This window comes from Macrosteles quadrilineatus, unplaced genomic scaffold, assembly GCF_028750875.1.
Source record: "Macrosteles quadrilineatus isolate MER2022 unplaced genomic scaffold, UCM_ALF_1.0 Scaffold_8__2_contigs__length_117827958, whole genome shotgun sequence".
Taxonomy (NCBI): Eukaryota; Metazoa; Arthropoda; class Insecta; order Hemiptera; family Cicadellidae; genus Macrosteles; species Macrosteles quadrilineatus.
Genome location: NW_026542601.1, coordinates 19,982,738 through 19,998,260, shown reverse-complemented (window position 1 = coordinate 19,998,260; position 15,523 = coordinate 19,982,738). Strand labels below are relative to the sequence as shown.

Sequence of the window (15,523 nt, the reverse complement as noted above, 5' to 3'; positions counted from 1 at the left end):
AGACGACGTTCTTCTTATGAAAAGAACACTGCTTGACGTCTTTGTAATTCATTAGAATTACTTTTATTAATCGAAAAGGTTTATGAAACCTAATTTATATTTTAGACATGGCTATGTACTTTTTAAATTAGGCCTACATACTTAGCAGCTTTTACATTTATTTCCGTTGTTTAAGTGTTCTAGGTTATTAGTTGTATTACGTCAGATAAACTAAAAATAAGGTGAAAATCTTTCAAATTATAACCAAGATCCTTACTGACTTTAAAAACCCACTAGGATAAATTCTGCGGAATAATAATAAATTTAATAATTATTGGAAAAAAAGTTGTTATCTCATCTTAATCTTGTATTTTGTTTGAACCGTAAACGTTATCAAAATTATCTATCTACAATAATAAAAATGTCTCGCCATGATATGACACTTTACCATATTAATTGCCTTAAAAATAAACTATCACTCCCACTATGTATGCATTACTTTGGTAAATATTGTTAAGGTAGTCAAATGTTACGACACGTTTACAATTATCTCATCATAACCAATTAAAATAAATTTATTAAACTGTTTTAACTAATGTGAACAGGGTGACGTAAAAACTATAGGGCTTTCCTTAAGATTAAATATTACAGTTGCTTGTTTATAAACATGTAGACATTAAGCAACCCACTTGTTGCTTACAGATGTACAAAGTCACACGATTGTAATTGAGCGTGTTTGGAAACGTTTGGTCGCAGGATATTCCGTGACTGCGGCTAGTTAGCTCAAATGTCAGCCCACTCCAAGTTCAGCCATTGCTTTAATACTTTATCACGACCTCTCTAAACTACTGATGTTCTTTTTTCCAAGGGGAAACCCCACTTATCTTAACCTACCAGTGTAGAGTATACTGTAAATGTATTTGACCATTTATGAAAATGGTTTGGTTTTATATTTTAACAAATTGCAATTTATAGTTTTCAATTGACTGTACAGTATTATGTAAATCAGTGTTATAGAACATTCAATTTCATCGATCTTTCTTTTTTACGGTTATTACACGGTTATTACAGCTTCGTCCGTCGGATACACGGTTAATATACGGTTATTACAGAATAAGGTGTATTGTTCGATGAGATGACTTTTCCCGACGTCCCACGTTATATCACGCTACGTCATAAAAACTAGTTTTAACCTACATTTTTCTTAAGATTCTGTACACTTCTGTACACTGATTTTATATTAAGGGACTAGTTTGTCTGGATCTATAGTAACGCATTTGTTTACTTTTTTTTAAAGAGGTTGGTGGCCTCTTTTACCTTGCATTTGCCCGTCCACATAGACTAAGCGCCCGTGCGTGGATCGTTTACAGCAAAGCAAGGAGTGAGCCGGTACAGTACAAAGGTGAACTGTACTGATAAAATGTTATCGGCAGTGACCAGGATCCGATCCCACGACATCGCTGCCTTTGTCCCGAAGTCCGCGACGCTACCGACAGAGCCACCGACTCACTAAACGAATAACTTATCCTATACTTGTCTCCATGTTATCTCTGTATTAAATTACGTTCTAAGTAGTTAAGTGTTGTAAGATGAACACGTTGATTATGATTTGTAATCAATTTTGCAGAAAAGTGTGAATACAGTATTCTTATATTTTTGCATTTATGTTTTCTCTCAACTTGACCCTTATCCTTGATCTTTTTTACCCGGCTTGTAAATATATCTAGATCTTTCAAAAGAGTCCGCAAGCATTTTTTAATATGTTTGACTTCACCAAATCCGAGATAGGTAGCAAGAGTGGATTTTCATAAATAACCCACCTCGCATGTTTTCCGAGTAAATTACTTGACTCATCATTTTGTTCCAGGTCGCACGACAGCGCTAGTGACTCTACGCCACCACCAGCACGGCGCGCTCTCCCGGAGGTCCAGGGAGGACGGGGGTAACACAACGGAGGAGGCGGCGCCCTCGGAGTTCCTCGTGAGGCAGCACGAGGAGGCGGTGCTGTTGTGTGAGGCAGTGAACAACTCCGGAGGCAGTGTGCGGTGGCGACACAACGGAGCCGAGGTAGATCCTGGACACAGATACTCCGTGGACCCGTCCTCTGGCAGGCTGACCGTGTCCAGTGTGCGACTGGAGGACGACGGCACGTGGCAGTGTGAGGACAGAGACACTGGAGTTGTAGCGAGGCCCATCTGGCTGGTAGTGCTAGGTGAGTCTACTGTCGAATGAGAGGAAAGGAAAACTGTTCTGAATGAATACGTTTATTTTTATTTTATGTTTGCACAAGGAAGGGAACGGTAAACGCTTTTGTTACTATCTAACGTATTTTGTTAAACAGCATCATTGATTGATAGCCCAAAGATAAAATTACATTTAAGTACAGTATCATTCTCTTTTGGAATCAAAACTGTATTTTGAAACGCTAATTACAATTAGTAAAAAAATCCTTAAAGTCGGTTTGTTCAACTGACCAGAATATATACAATTTAACATTGTATCTCCCAATATTATTTAAATGTTTAAAAATTGTAATATATTTCTATCACAGTAGGCCTACCTTTTAATACAATTATTTAAGTATACGAACGAAAAGTTAACTCGTACTGTTGAAATGATTAGGAGCCCGACGGTAAAACAAACGGTAGGGCATTCACTTTTTTCTAAAAGGATTTGTGATGCCGTGATTAATTTAAAATCAAACTTATGTACAACTGCAGATTTCATTAACATAGCAGATTAAACATCTCTTTACATCAATAGCCCTCTACTTTCATAACAATTTTCCACCTCTAATCAATTTATACATTATCAAAAGATTTACTCTCTTGCAAATTTTGAAATCCGTAAAATCCATAAACGTATGAACTTTGTACACAAACGAGTTGGAATTAAACCATGAAAACAAAACACTCGTGGTGGGTTTGTAATTGTTTCATTAAAAAGCTGAGCCGAAACATTCCACATAATAGTTTTAATTGCGACCGAGAGCACTTCAGTGTTTTGTGTGTAATTAATGCTTTATAAGTACAATGTATTGGAATCGTTACTGCGCCACCTGCGAAATTCAAACGATCAACAACGTGTTGTGCCTGTTTAATAAAACTTTGATATTGATATGTTTATTTAAATCGATGCAGAATAGTGCTTATGCCTTTGCAAAAATTTAAATTTTAAAGGCTCAATTAACTAATAGAATGTACACTTGTAAACCTTTTGTCAGAGCGATGAATTATTTTATTACATTTTTTGTAGTTTTTGTTTGATTGTAATTTGATTTTATTAATTTTGCACATCCTAGAAATCGTGTTTAGATTCCGACTCTATGAATATAATAATCAGATAAATTACGTTAAAGGGTAATTCAACTATTTGTCAAGACTAATACAAATACAATAAATAAATACTGACTAAATTTATGAATAAAAGATCTATTGTGAGAGCAGTCGATACCAAATGTTGTTTTCAATTTTAAAAATTCGGAGGGATATCTTCATTTCAAAAGCTCAATGACAATAACGTATCTGTAAATAGACAACTGCAAATTATTTTTGTGTAGAGTTTTCATGTCCATTGGATTTACGAAGTGTTTATAAAAGTCATAAGAATAGTTACGATAATTTGTTGTCTATTCTAGACAATTACATTTAAAAAAAAAACTCCTCGATTCGTATTCTTAATTCCTCCCTTTGACTATTTTATATAAACTACTTTTGTACTATTGGTCTACGAAATTGCACTGTAATTGAATCATAATTTACATAAACTCGTCCATCTAAACCTACCACACCATAACTTTATAATTAATTCCAAACCAAACATAGTTACTCGGAAACTAGCAGTGTTCAAAGTTATGTACACATGTTCATGAACCCATTCATCCCAGATCAACTGAAGGTAGTTCGGCGTTGACGAGATAACATTGCTATATTGAGTTTTGAACTTGTCAGGTGTCAATACCAGTTATCAAACTTGTCTGAGCAGAGAATGATGTAAAGCATGGAGCCTACAACGGGTAGCAAGCTTTGCATTATCAAAGTTGTTAATTGTTCTTTCAAATTCATTTGTGATTTAAACTTTTTGTATACTTTCATGTTAAAAGTACCCAAAAGGTCTATAAACACTTGTTTGCACTTCAGATGTGCAACCATGTAAGTAATACATCTGGAAATATACTTTTTGAAACCAATACAAATTAATCCCCTCATAATAGGAAGGTGCAAAAAGAGTTAGAAGGAAATGTCAGATGAGAGAATAGACTGAGTTGTGCATCCATCTCTATTAGGAGAAAACAGCGTCGTCAGCCACACCCATAAGGTGATCGTAGCAAAATTGGCGGTGATATTATCTTGATCTATTTTTTTTTTTTTTTTTTTTTTTTCTGGAATCAGGTAAAATAGTAAAACTCAAAAACCCAAATTGCCCATAGAAAAGAGGATTTTGCTATTTTCTAATGTGTAACACGAGTGCAAAAGGCCTTTGCTGCACTCGAGATCATTCCTCTCATTGCTCATTGCTATTGTTAACATTGCTCTCGTGTGCAGCAAAGTGCCACTATGCCCACTAGTTACCCAAATAACTGTCTTCACATAACCTTAAAGTTGCAGTTGTGTTGACTATCTGTGTGCATTATTTAGTGGTGAATATTGGTAATAGGGTATAGTGTGGTGAAAAATAGCGTTCGTACCACGGACCGAAATGGTTTTGCAGCTCTCGATCGATTTGAGTTCTCGACTTTGTCTCGAACTACTATTGTATACCTGCAGATTGTACATGTCTTTGACTCAATAGGCCTCTACTTTCATAACTATTTTCGACCTCTAATCAATTTATACATAATCAAAAAAATTTACTCTGTTGCAAATTTTGAAATACGTAAAATCCATAAACGTATGACCTTTGTACACAAACGAGTTGGAATTAAACCATGAAAACAAAACACCCGTGGTGTGTTAGTAATTGTTTCATTAAAAAGCTGAGCCGAAACATTCCACATAACAGTTTGAATTGCGACCGAGAGCACTTCAGTGTTTTGTTTGTAATTAATGCTTTATAAGTACAATGTATTGGAATCGTTACTGCGCCACCTGCGAAATTCAAACGACCGACAACGTATTGCGCCTGTTTAATAAAACTTTGATATTTATAACTTTATTTAAATTGATCGAGAATAGTGCTTATGCCTTTGCAAAAATTTAAATTTTAAAGGCTCAATTAACTAATAGAATATACACTTGTAAACCTTTTGTCAGAGCAATGAATTATTTTATTATATTTTTGTAGGTTTCGTTTTAATGTTATTTGATTTTATTAGTTTTGTACATCCTAGAAATTGTGTTCAAATTCTGACTCTATGAATATAATAATCGGATAGATTATGTTCAAGGGTTATTCAATTATTTTTCAATAATAAGACTAATAAAAATACAATAAATAAATACTGACTAAATTTATGAATAAAAAATCTATTGTGAGAGCAGTCAATACCAAATGTGGTTTTCAATTTTAAAAGTTCGGAGGGATATCTTTATTTCAAAAGCTCAATGACAATAACGTATCTGTAAATAGACAACTGCAAATACGTTTGTGTATAGTTTTCATATCCATTGGATTTACGAAGTGTTTATAAAAGTCATAAGAAAAAATTACGATAATTTGTTGTCTATTCTAGACAATTACGTTCTTAAAAACTCCTCGATTCGTACATTTCATTCCTCACTTCAATTATTTTATATAAACTACTTTTTTACTATTGTTCCACAAAATTGCACTGTAAAGAATTGAATCATAATTTACATCAATTCGTCTATCTAAACCTACCACATCATAACTTTATAATTAATACCGAACATAGGTACTCGGAAACTAGCAGTGTTCAAAGTTATGTACGTATGTTCATGAACCCATTCATCCCAGATCCACTGAAGGTAGTTCGGCGTTGACGAGATAACATTGCGTTATTGAGTTTTGAACTAGACACGTGTCAATACCAGTTATCAAACTTGTCTGAGCAGAGAATGATGTAAAGCATAGAGTATACAACGAGTAAGCTTTGTGTAATCAAAGTTGTTAATTGTTCTTTCAAATTCAATTGTGATTCAAACTTATTGTATACTTTCATGTTAAAAGTACCCAAAAGGTCTATAAGCACTTTTTGCTCTGCAGATGTGCAACCATGTAAGTAATACATCTGGAAATATACTTTTTGAAACCAATACAAATTTAACACCTCATAATAGGAAGTCAGAAGCAAATGTCAGACGAGAGAATAGATTGAGTTGTGCATCCATCTCTATTAGGAGAAAACAGCGTTGTCAGCCACACCCAAAAGGTGATCATAGCAAAATTGGCGGTGATATTATCTTGAACTAGTTTTTTTTAGTCAGGTGTTTCAAAACACAAAAATCCAAATTTCCTACAGAAAATAGGATTGTGCAATTTTCAGAATGTCGGTGGTCCTCACAAGTAATTGTAAACGTAATCGATATGTTACTCTCCATTACTATACTATGGTAATTCAAGATACCTCGTAAAGCAGATTTGATTCTCAGTGCAATATTATTAATTTTTTCTAATATGGGAACAGTGGTTGATGGCACTGTTTTCTCCTATTAGAGACCTTAAATTTAGTAGACTGCTCTACCTATGGTCTCTTAAAGATTTCCTTCCGTCCTTTTCAAGATCGGCAACAGAATGACGGTAAATATTTGATAATATGCTCCAAAAGTATTTTAGGATTAAAGGCAGCTCGCCGCGTGCAATCTTCTCTATTTTCACCCCCACGCCATGTGATTAGAACTTCTTCCATTAGTTTAGATTTTCTGTTTATATTTTGTCGTTATTTTTTTCACGAACATGGCAACCCATAAACCCATGTTAATAGCAACCCATGTAATTTTTTATATTTTAAATTAATTTGTTGTGCTTATTTAACTTATTTTAATTCATAAGGGGATTCTGCACATCTACAGGAAAATATTTTTCATTTGGAACCAACCGCATGTAATTCGGTCCAGTAGTATGGTCAGGCTATCTGTCATAAGTGTTGCAAAAGTTTTTTTTAGTATACAAGATACTTATGTGTACAAAATCGTGGCATTATTTGCGATGGTTAAACAATTCCCAAGAATTTCGGCACTCTTTATATTGGCAAGTTGATTCTTCATCAATTTTTCTTGTGCAATTTTCCATTTTTATTAGACAAAACAAAAAACCTACGCTGTCAAAACTCAACCCTAGATGAAAAAGCGATCTCCAATAGATTAATGCATCTCCAATCTCTGCGGTTGATTTACCTCCATTGATTTGCATCCCTGGTTTTGAAGGGCCGGAGGAAGGGATGGGAAGGTCCCATAGGGAGGGGTGAACGTCAACACCAGTCTTTATCCAATAACTCAGGACAGTCGGGGGTTGATATTGACAATATGTTTCATACATACTCGACAATGTAGCTAGTGGAGAGGGGAGCAAGTAACACGTGCTCTCAACGGCAGCTGGCTAGGGGAGGCTCGGTAAATATGTGGAAAAAGTTTAAATGTGTTTTAAAAGTGAAAATATTTTAGGTTGGCATTTGTAAATTGTAATTGACATTCAAAGAGATTCTCGATAAACTATAGGTCTAATTGTTTTCATTGATCAGAAAATATTGATTCTCCCATATATTTTAACTTACGTTTTGTAATATAATATTTTATAATCTTTTGCTTGTGTTTCAAATATTTTCTCAGTATATACTTGACCTTTGTTATTATTGTAGGTATAAGTAAAAACGCTTGTATAAAAGAAAAACACAATTTTAATAAAAAAAAAAATACTGTAACTAATGAAAGTGACATTTGGTTATTAAGTTTGTTCAAATGGTATCCGTGGTTCTTTTATTTTTCTCCCTGTATTTTTAAGAACCACGAATACAAAAATTTAGCTGTAAATAAATGGGAAAACAATTGCGACAACGAATTAATCTTTCCTTTGTTAATTCTTCTTTAAAGAATTACGGTTAACCTATACAGTAATTTTATTTAATCATTTTGGTAATCATTTCAATATTTTGTAGACTTCCTTCTAGCTAACCGTCATCTTCAAACCTAATAAAATTTAACGACAATTACTTTGGAATAGGTAGTAAAACCACTAATTTGTTCTCTCATTTAGCTACTTTACATCTAAATGCTATTTAACTTAGTTTGCATAATCAAGTAACCCTACAAAATTAAGTAAACACCTTCGAGGCACCGATATCATAGAATTGAGTCCTGGAGCCCACCACTAGAACATGTTATGAGTTGTAGATAGTTGACTGATATTCTATCAGTCTATAAGTTTTACTGTAGTATTATACCAGCTCACCCCTTGCTTTCCACGCTAGGGAACAATGCCCACATGGCACGGCAAATGCAAGATTGTATGAGGCTGTTACATAAAAATAATTGTATTTATGTAATTTAAATACACTCATTAATTGATATGTGTATTTCGTTACTTACCAGTATACTCAACCCCTTAAAAAAGACTGAGTTGCTGAAATTAAAAAAAAATGCCCCGATAAAGCAAGGCAATACAGTTGTATAGCATTTCTCAGTGACATTACGAAACTAACAGAGTTGTTCGAATGTTTGTTGCATAATATCTACGTGTAACACACAGTCTGTGAGGTCTGTTTTGTAAGGGCTGTGTACAATGTGAGATTAATCTGCACCAGGCTGCTGGAATCAACAACCCCGCAGTGTTTGTAATTGTTTCATTATGGGGATAAATTGAAACAAACGGAGTTGAGCCCAATGTTAAATACGGACGGATATTATTTGACCTTTGTAATAATAATGTAACATTAACCATTATGAGCTTTTCATTATCATATTTATTTTCAAACTGAAGTTTTAAGTAAGTTTTGTTTTACTAACCGTATGCAATTTGTACATATACAATATGTACAATTGTATAGATACAATTACAATCAAACAATTAGATGATGCAACTACACAAAATAATCATCAGTTGAAATCATATCATATTACTCAACAAAAGTCAAGTAATAATTATTTATGATTAGGTGACACACTGATCAGGTTTTCTATGCCATTGAGCAGATTTTTATGGGTATTATCATAATGTCTGATATTTGTGAATAGTTAAAAAAAACACGCCTCCACACGAGTCATAAATTATATTTGGTATTCAGCTTGTTTACATTGTTTGTTATTTGCTGATGAAGTAAATCGTGATATAATTCCCGGTAACACTGCAGACATTGCCAATTGCTCTTATAAGTTTCCCTCATAATGCATTTACTCTGCAGTGTCATTCTATAACACTAAATTACTTGCATTATTTCATCTTTCAGATCCTCCACGGCCGCCATATCTACTGATAGACGGGCGAAGGTTAGATCCAGGCAATCTGTTCGTGCCAGTCAAGGAGAACACGAACCTGACGATAGAATGTGTATCGGAGGGTGGGAGTCCGAGCCCTACACTACAGTGGGTGTTGATCCCGGGAAATACACAGACGGTGGAGGCGGTCCCGGGGCTGCAGCTCATCAAAGAGAACGTCACAGAGCACCAGGGGCCCGGAGCCCGTAGCAAGGCCCTGCTGAGGGTGGAGAGGGCCCACCACAACGCCACCATAGCTTGTCTAGTGCACCACGCTACGCTGCCTACGCCTATCAACGCCTCACTACTGTTGGATGTGCAGTGTAAGTTTGAGTAACAAATGATTTGATTTAGAAACCTTCGATTACAGTTTGATCCAATGTTTTTGCCCCTGAGCTGATCTTGTGACTAAATCAATAAATAGAGTTACCTTCGTCAATCCGCTCATAGTAGTTGTAACATTGTTACGGCCGTTTCAGCATCTTCGTGCCATCATCAGACGCCACTAAGGCTGAACGTCTGATGATGGCACGAAGATGCTGAAACTGCCGTAACAATGTTACAACTACTATGAACTGATTGACGAGGTAACTCTATTTATTGATTTAGGGAGTTTTTAGTTCAGCCTCTTCTTATATACTAGTAAACGTTTTAACCTGCTAAAAGGAAGATCTCGTGCATATTGTTCATATATTTTGGATACACTAACATTTTTATGTATATTTTATTGTCAATTATCCATGGGGATAACAAAAAAAGAATTTACTATTTCAGAATGACTAATGTGTTCTTACATGATAAATTGTTTATTTGCGGTGAAAAAACTTTCTCGTCTCAGGATAATTGTTGCACTTTTTGGATCAGTTTCTCAATCTAGTCAAGAACTTATAGTAAATCACACCTCGACCATGCCTAGTTGTAGACTCATGATGTCATATTTTACTGTACTGAACGAAATTCAGAATGTAAATACCTTGCAATTTTTCAGACACACCATCTTTTGGTATAATTAGACTTCCCGGTTTTGGGTTTCCCCTACGCGAAGGGATTCCCGTCAGCCTCAAATGTGAGGTAGACTCCAACCCTCCCAGCAGTCCAGTCTGGCAGAAAGGTAAAATTCACAAAAATTAACATCACTATCCACATGTACATTTAAACATTCGTTTATTAATACATGTTTACACTATAAGTAGTATTGTCAGAAGCATTCTTTTGCAATGGCATTTATTTTTAACAATAATTTCTAAAGAAATAGGTGTTATTCTAATCAAGCGCTATCCCACACCAGTTCTGTAAGTAATACAATTATCAAAGTTATATTTTCAGAATTCAATAAAATTTATTAATGTCTTTGATTAATCAAACAACCCAGAAATTTTGTTTCAAAACATTATGTACTTTCATCTATGGTGAATTTTATATATTTTTACCAAAACAATTCGTTACTATATATTACCGATTTGTGCTGTGATGTAATAAATAATATTGCCCTACTGCTACGGTATAAATTACATGGACAAGCCAGTCGTGAAAAAAATATAGAGAAGGCTTCCTGTCTACATACCAGTGATGTGTAGTTTAGGAGCTCAATAAGCTTGTGTGGTACCGATGTTCAGCTTAAAACTGTTAACACCCCTCAAACTATGTATTTTTTTTATATTACTAGTAATGAAAAGCACCATTCTTAATACATTACTAGATCATACAAACTACATCTTTCACTTTGTTTGGTCATGATAAGTTTTATAACAGTTAAATTCAAGGATAATGAAAGGCAAAATTGGCACTCCTAATAAAATATAAATGCATGTGTTGGCAAAATATATGGAGTTTCAGTTTTGTTCCAATGACTAATTTAAGTTTAAATTTGACAGACAATGCGCCGCCACCGGTGGAGCAGTCTGACGACGGATTTCTCAACTTCACCTCCATCAGGAGAGAGCACGGTGGTTGGTACAAGTGTACCACTAAACATCTCCTGGGGGACTTCTCTTCTATCGCCTATCTTCTTAATGTTAGACGTACGTACTGTAAAGTGAACTATACAAATATAACTTATTGTTAAGAGTTATCTTATAATTTTGGCTGATAAAACCCTTTAAAAGTACCATAGAATAATGTTATGCCATGAATACCATTGGAGCCTTGGTACACTTGCTAAATAGCCGGATACTTTTAAGTTCTATACTAACAATCAAAGGGGTTTAGGATCTATCCTAAGATAGTTCGATAGTTCAAAAGTGAACCCAGCTCTCTCCGTTCATCGGGCTTTTAATAAATGGCCCTGGCTAGTGGAAAAGTTTTCTCAGTCAAAAACAAAACTACACAGGTGATATCATTCCAGTCTACACTCCTCCATCACTCATATTTCGTCCTCGTCACTTATATCTCAACTTATTGTGTAGTAAGAGGTCGTAAAGCGATTCAAATGCAGTAAATTTACTGTTAGTAAAATGCATTCATTTCTGAAGTAAAATACTCTAATTTTTGAACATGGAAGCATAGCTTATTGTTTCAGACGCTTTTCAAATAAATTCTAATAAAACTATTGTTGACATAATTAAGTTCACAGTAAGACATATTACATTTTCAAGAACTTTACTATCAAAGATCCCTGTATTGCCTCTAACTTTCCCTCACTTTGCAGACGACGTGCCTGAGATGGAGATGACACCCGGTGACGCTGGAGTCTCCGAGGAGGCGGCGGTGGAGGTGTCGCTAGGAGGGGTAGTACAGCTGCAGTGCCCCAGCAAGGAGGGTGGCTGCTGGGGCAAGGTGGGCAAGGATGGCTCGCTAGACCCAGTGGGCCCAGGCCCAGGACTCCATGTTGACCGTATCCTCTACCAGGAGGCGGGCGAGTACCGCTGTGTCGTCGCCCGCAGCGCTAAACTCGAGAAATACAGGTCCCACAACGTCCACGTCTCTGTGGTTGGTCAGTGTCAAATACTTGTATTTAACCTTTATCACATGTTAAGAGGGTTCCCTACTATTTAGGTGCTGGGCATCCTAAAAGAACATTTGGTTGTAATGAATATCCTATTTTTATTTACCAATTCTTAAAAGTCCCATGCAATAAGATAACTGATTTGGAGGAGGAGAGTTTAACTGTTGTATCTTTAATACATTTAGAGCCTTAACATTTTTAGTAAACTAACTCATAATTCTTTCTACTTTCTGAAATCGCATGTTTTGGTAATTTTTTTATGTTATATCATGTCATTGCTGTTAACATATATGTATTGTAACACGATATGTCCATTTTTTAACTGAAATAAAAACAAAAATGTCGTGTCCTCCTCCTCCTCCTGGATCGCCCATGTATAACTTTGTCCCTGTATATGTAAAGAGCAAGCATGCAAAGTTTGACTGCTTTATCTCTAATATATTTTAGCATTAGCATGTTTAGTAAACTGACTCATAACGGTGATTCGGAGGTAACATGTAGAAAAATAAAAGTGAATTAGAGCACTGTTGTTTGTCTACAGTTCTAATTGACTTTTATTTGAAACACTTACATTATTAAATATTCAATCTATTAACTATAGGAATACGTAGTTTAGTGATTCAAATTACATATACAACCAAATAAGAGAGGTATTATTTGGTTGTCTATGTAATTTGAATCACATAATGGTGTACTACTGCATTTAACAGTGCAACTTGCACAAAGAATAAGAAACCCACTTCAACAAATTCGAGTGCGTAGACTATTTATTTTCAATAGTAGACACTGGCTGTATTGAAGCATTAAATAGAATAAAATTATAACATTAGAACACACTAATATGATAAAAATAAACTTTTTTAACTTAATAAAGCATATAATAATTTGAGAGAGTACTATCATTTAATAAGTATTATTGAAAACAAACAAAAATATTTGTATCAATGAGAGATTCGTGGTGTTGAAACTGATCCAACATATCTGTTAACAAAGAGCCGTCACAAGCTGACATAACTCTCTAAACGGTTTTAAACTGTCTATCTAAACGCAGTTTTAGTTATGTAGCAAAAACCTATTTATGATTGGAGCTCACATGCCTTCAATGGCTTCTTTGCTAAGTAATACTATCACCATTGACTGTTGGATAGTCAAAGCTATGAATATACTAATTGCCAATGTGCATATCAGGTGGGCCAGCAGTTTACCCCAGTAACAAGACTGTGACAGTAGCCACCGGGGATAGAACCGAGCTCGCTGTTGAGTTCTGTGCCAACCCACCACATACCAAGGCCTTCTGGATAAACCAAGACCGGGTGTTCACGCCCGGCCGCATCCCCACACCTGATGGAATATTTGCTCATAAAATAACTGTAAGTTCATGTTCACCCTCCTGTTTATCTCACTAGTGTAATGCAATTGTATTATTATATGTTATTTATAACAAATCACTTTCTTTTAGAGTTATTGAACAGATTCATGAATGGGTAAATGATGAAAATTTTACCATGTAAATTGGAATTTGTTATAATATAACATAAAATTGTTTTTCATATTCATTTTCTTGTGATAAGACACTTTTATCTGAATAGTTATTTTAGCCAAGATACCATTTCATTTAACTTGTAGGTCAATTTTGTGGAAATAGCTTTTAACAAGTGTTTAAATTGAAAACTACCTCCATATGCTTATTTTGTCCATATGCTTATTTTGTAATAGCGACCTGTATCGCCATGTTTCTTTCACACATCGACCCATCTGTATAATTAGTAAAAGTGTTTATTTCTCAACATTGAAATTTTTAAACCTTTTTTGTTATGGTTTAGATTCCGGTCTTGTAACCATGTAGCATCGGTGTTTTGAGCATAATTATTTGATAGTCCAATGGCAATGAAATTATCTTACAAGGAACCAAACCAGCAATTAGTAGATTTTAATTCAATCCTTATACCCTTTTTTATTTTTTGCAAAATAAACCTTTATTTTGTTTTGTCTTTAGTTTTAAGTTAGGATTAGTTGATTGACAAGAGTCATCCTGTAAAACAGTTTGTACTGAGGAGCGCTTGCTAATAAAAGGCATTTTTATTTATTTATTATTTATTTATTTATTTATTTATTTATAACCTTTCGACTACCAAGACAATTACATAGTTGAGAAAAAAACTACCTTACACAACTACTATTTCCAGGAGGGCCCCACAGCACACTGCTATGTCGCGGTGCTGGAGTTGACGTGTGTCCAGCCCACGGACCACGGGGAGTACATGTTCCTGGTAGTCTCTGACAAGGGGGTGAGTCAAGCGTCCATCCACGTCAACGTGACGATGGCCAGCGGTCTACAGAGGGTAGTGGTGTCCTGGGGTTGCGTGTCCACCCTGGGCCTCGCCCTCCTGGTGCGCTCCCTCGCTCACCTCCTCACCTCCCCAGGGGACCTCCCCGTCTGACCCTCGGACAATTGCATCCACCGGCCAGAATCTGTGTCTTAATAGTACCGTAGGTCTGCCAACACCATGTAGGATTGTTAGGGTTGCGTCGGAGTTGGAGTGACTACAGACCGTGTTCCGGTAATATCGTGAAGATAATATCTGTATATACACTATTCTAAATTAATTAATGTTTTTATGAAATTAAATTATCTAACTAATAATTATTTATTAAACTAATCACACACTTTTCGAAAAAAGTTTCTAACTGATAATTTATAATTTTGACCAAAATATTTCATGATTAACTTTTGAAAGATGATTTTCTATATGAACTTTTGTGAGATGATTGAAAATAGTTTTGTGAATCTAATGTGAAAGAACCAAGATTGTAGAAAATTATGTTTCATTGAAGACGTGAATGTTAAAATATGAAAATGACACAAAAAAGTAACAAGTTTTGGTAGCAATGTATATACGAAAATATACTCGATAATAGATATAAAAAAAATTGGGTTCATAAAAACAGGCTTCTTTTAATACAATTACATATTTCATGCACTGTGATGTTGTTCAAACGATATACAGTAATAATGAAGCGAAACAAATAAATATGTTTTAGTATTCATACCTGACATCATCTGGACCAATTAATTATATCATAGCACAAATAATATGCAAGTGTCCATTTGTGCTAAATTACGACTAAACCCATTGTCGTAATTTATAGTCGTAATTTTTCTTTTCTAATTTTAAAGGTGGGCCAAATTAAAACGATTAAAATAATCAATTATTATGGTATGCAAATTTAA

At 34.9% G+C, this 15,523-nt stretch overlaps 1 protein-coding gene across 2 annotated transcripts in view; it reads left to right on the top strand.

Moving 5' to 3' along the window:
* LOC129000714 (protein turtle homolog B-like) overlaps window positions 1-14,869 on the top strand; it is a 371,933-nt gene extending 357,064 nt beyond the window's left edge. For both annotated transcript variants that reach the window (XM_054427685.1, XM_054427684.1), the window contains exons 2-8: window positions 1,847-2,191; window positions 9,320-9,670; window positions 10,336-10,458; window positions 11,222-11,368; window positions 11,995-12,279; window positions 13,480-13,661; window positions 14,478-14,869. In XM_054427685.1, coding sequence (XP_054283660.1) covers window positions 1,847-2,191; window positions 9,320-9,670; window positions 10,336-10,458; window positions 11,222-11,368; window positions 11,995-12,279; window positions 13,480-13,661; window positions 14,478-14,732 — 1,688 coding nt within the window. In that variant the 3' untranslated portion in view covers window positions 14,733-14,869. The remainder of the gene's footprint in view (window positions 1-1,846; window positions 2,192-9,319; window positions 9,671-10,335; window positions 10,459-11,221; window positions 11,369-11,994; window positions 12,280-13,479; window positions 13,662-14,477) is intronic.
* Window positions 14,870-15,523: the final 654 nt, after the last annotated feature.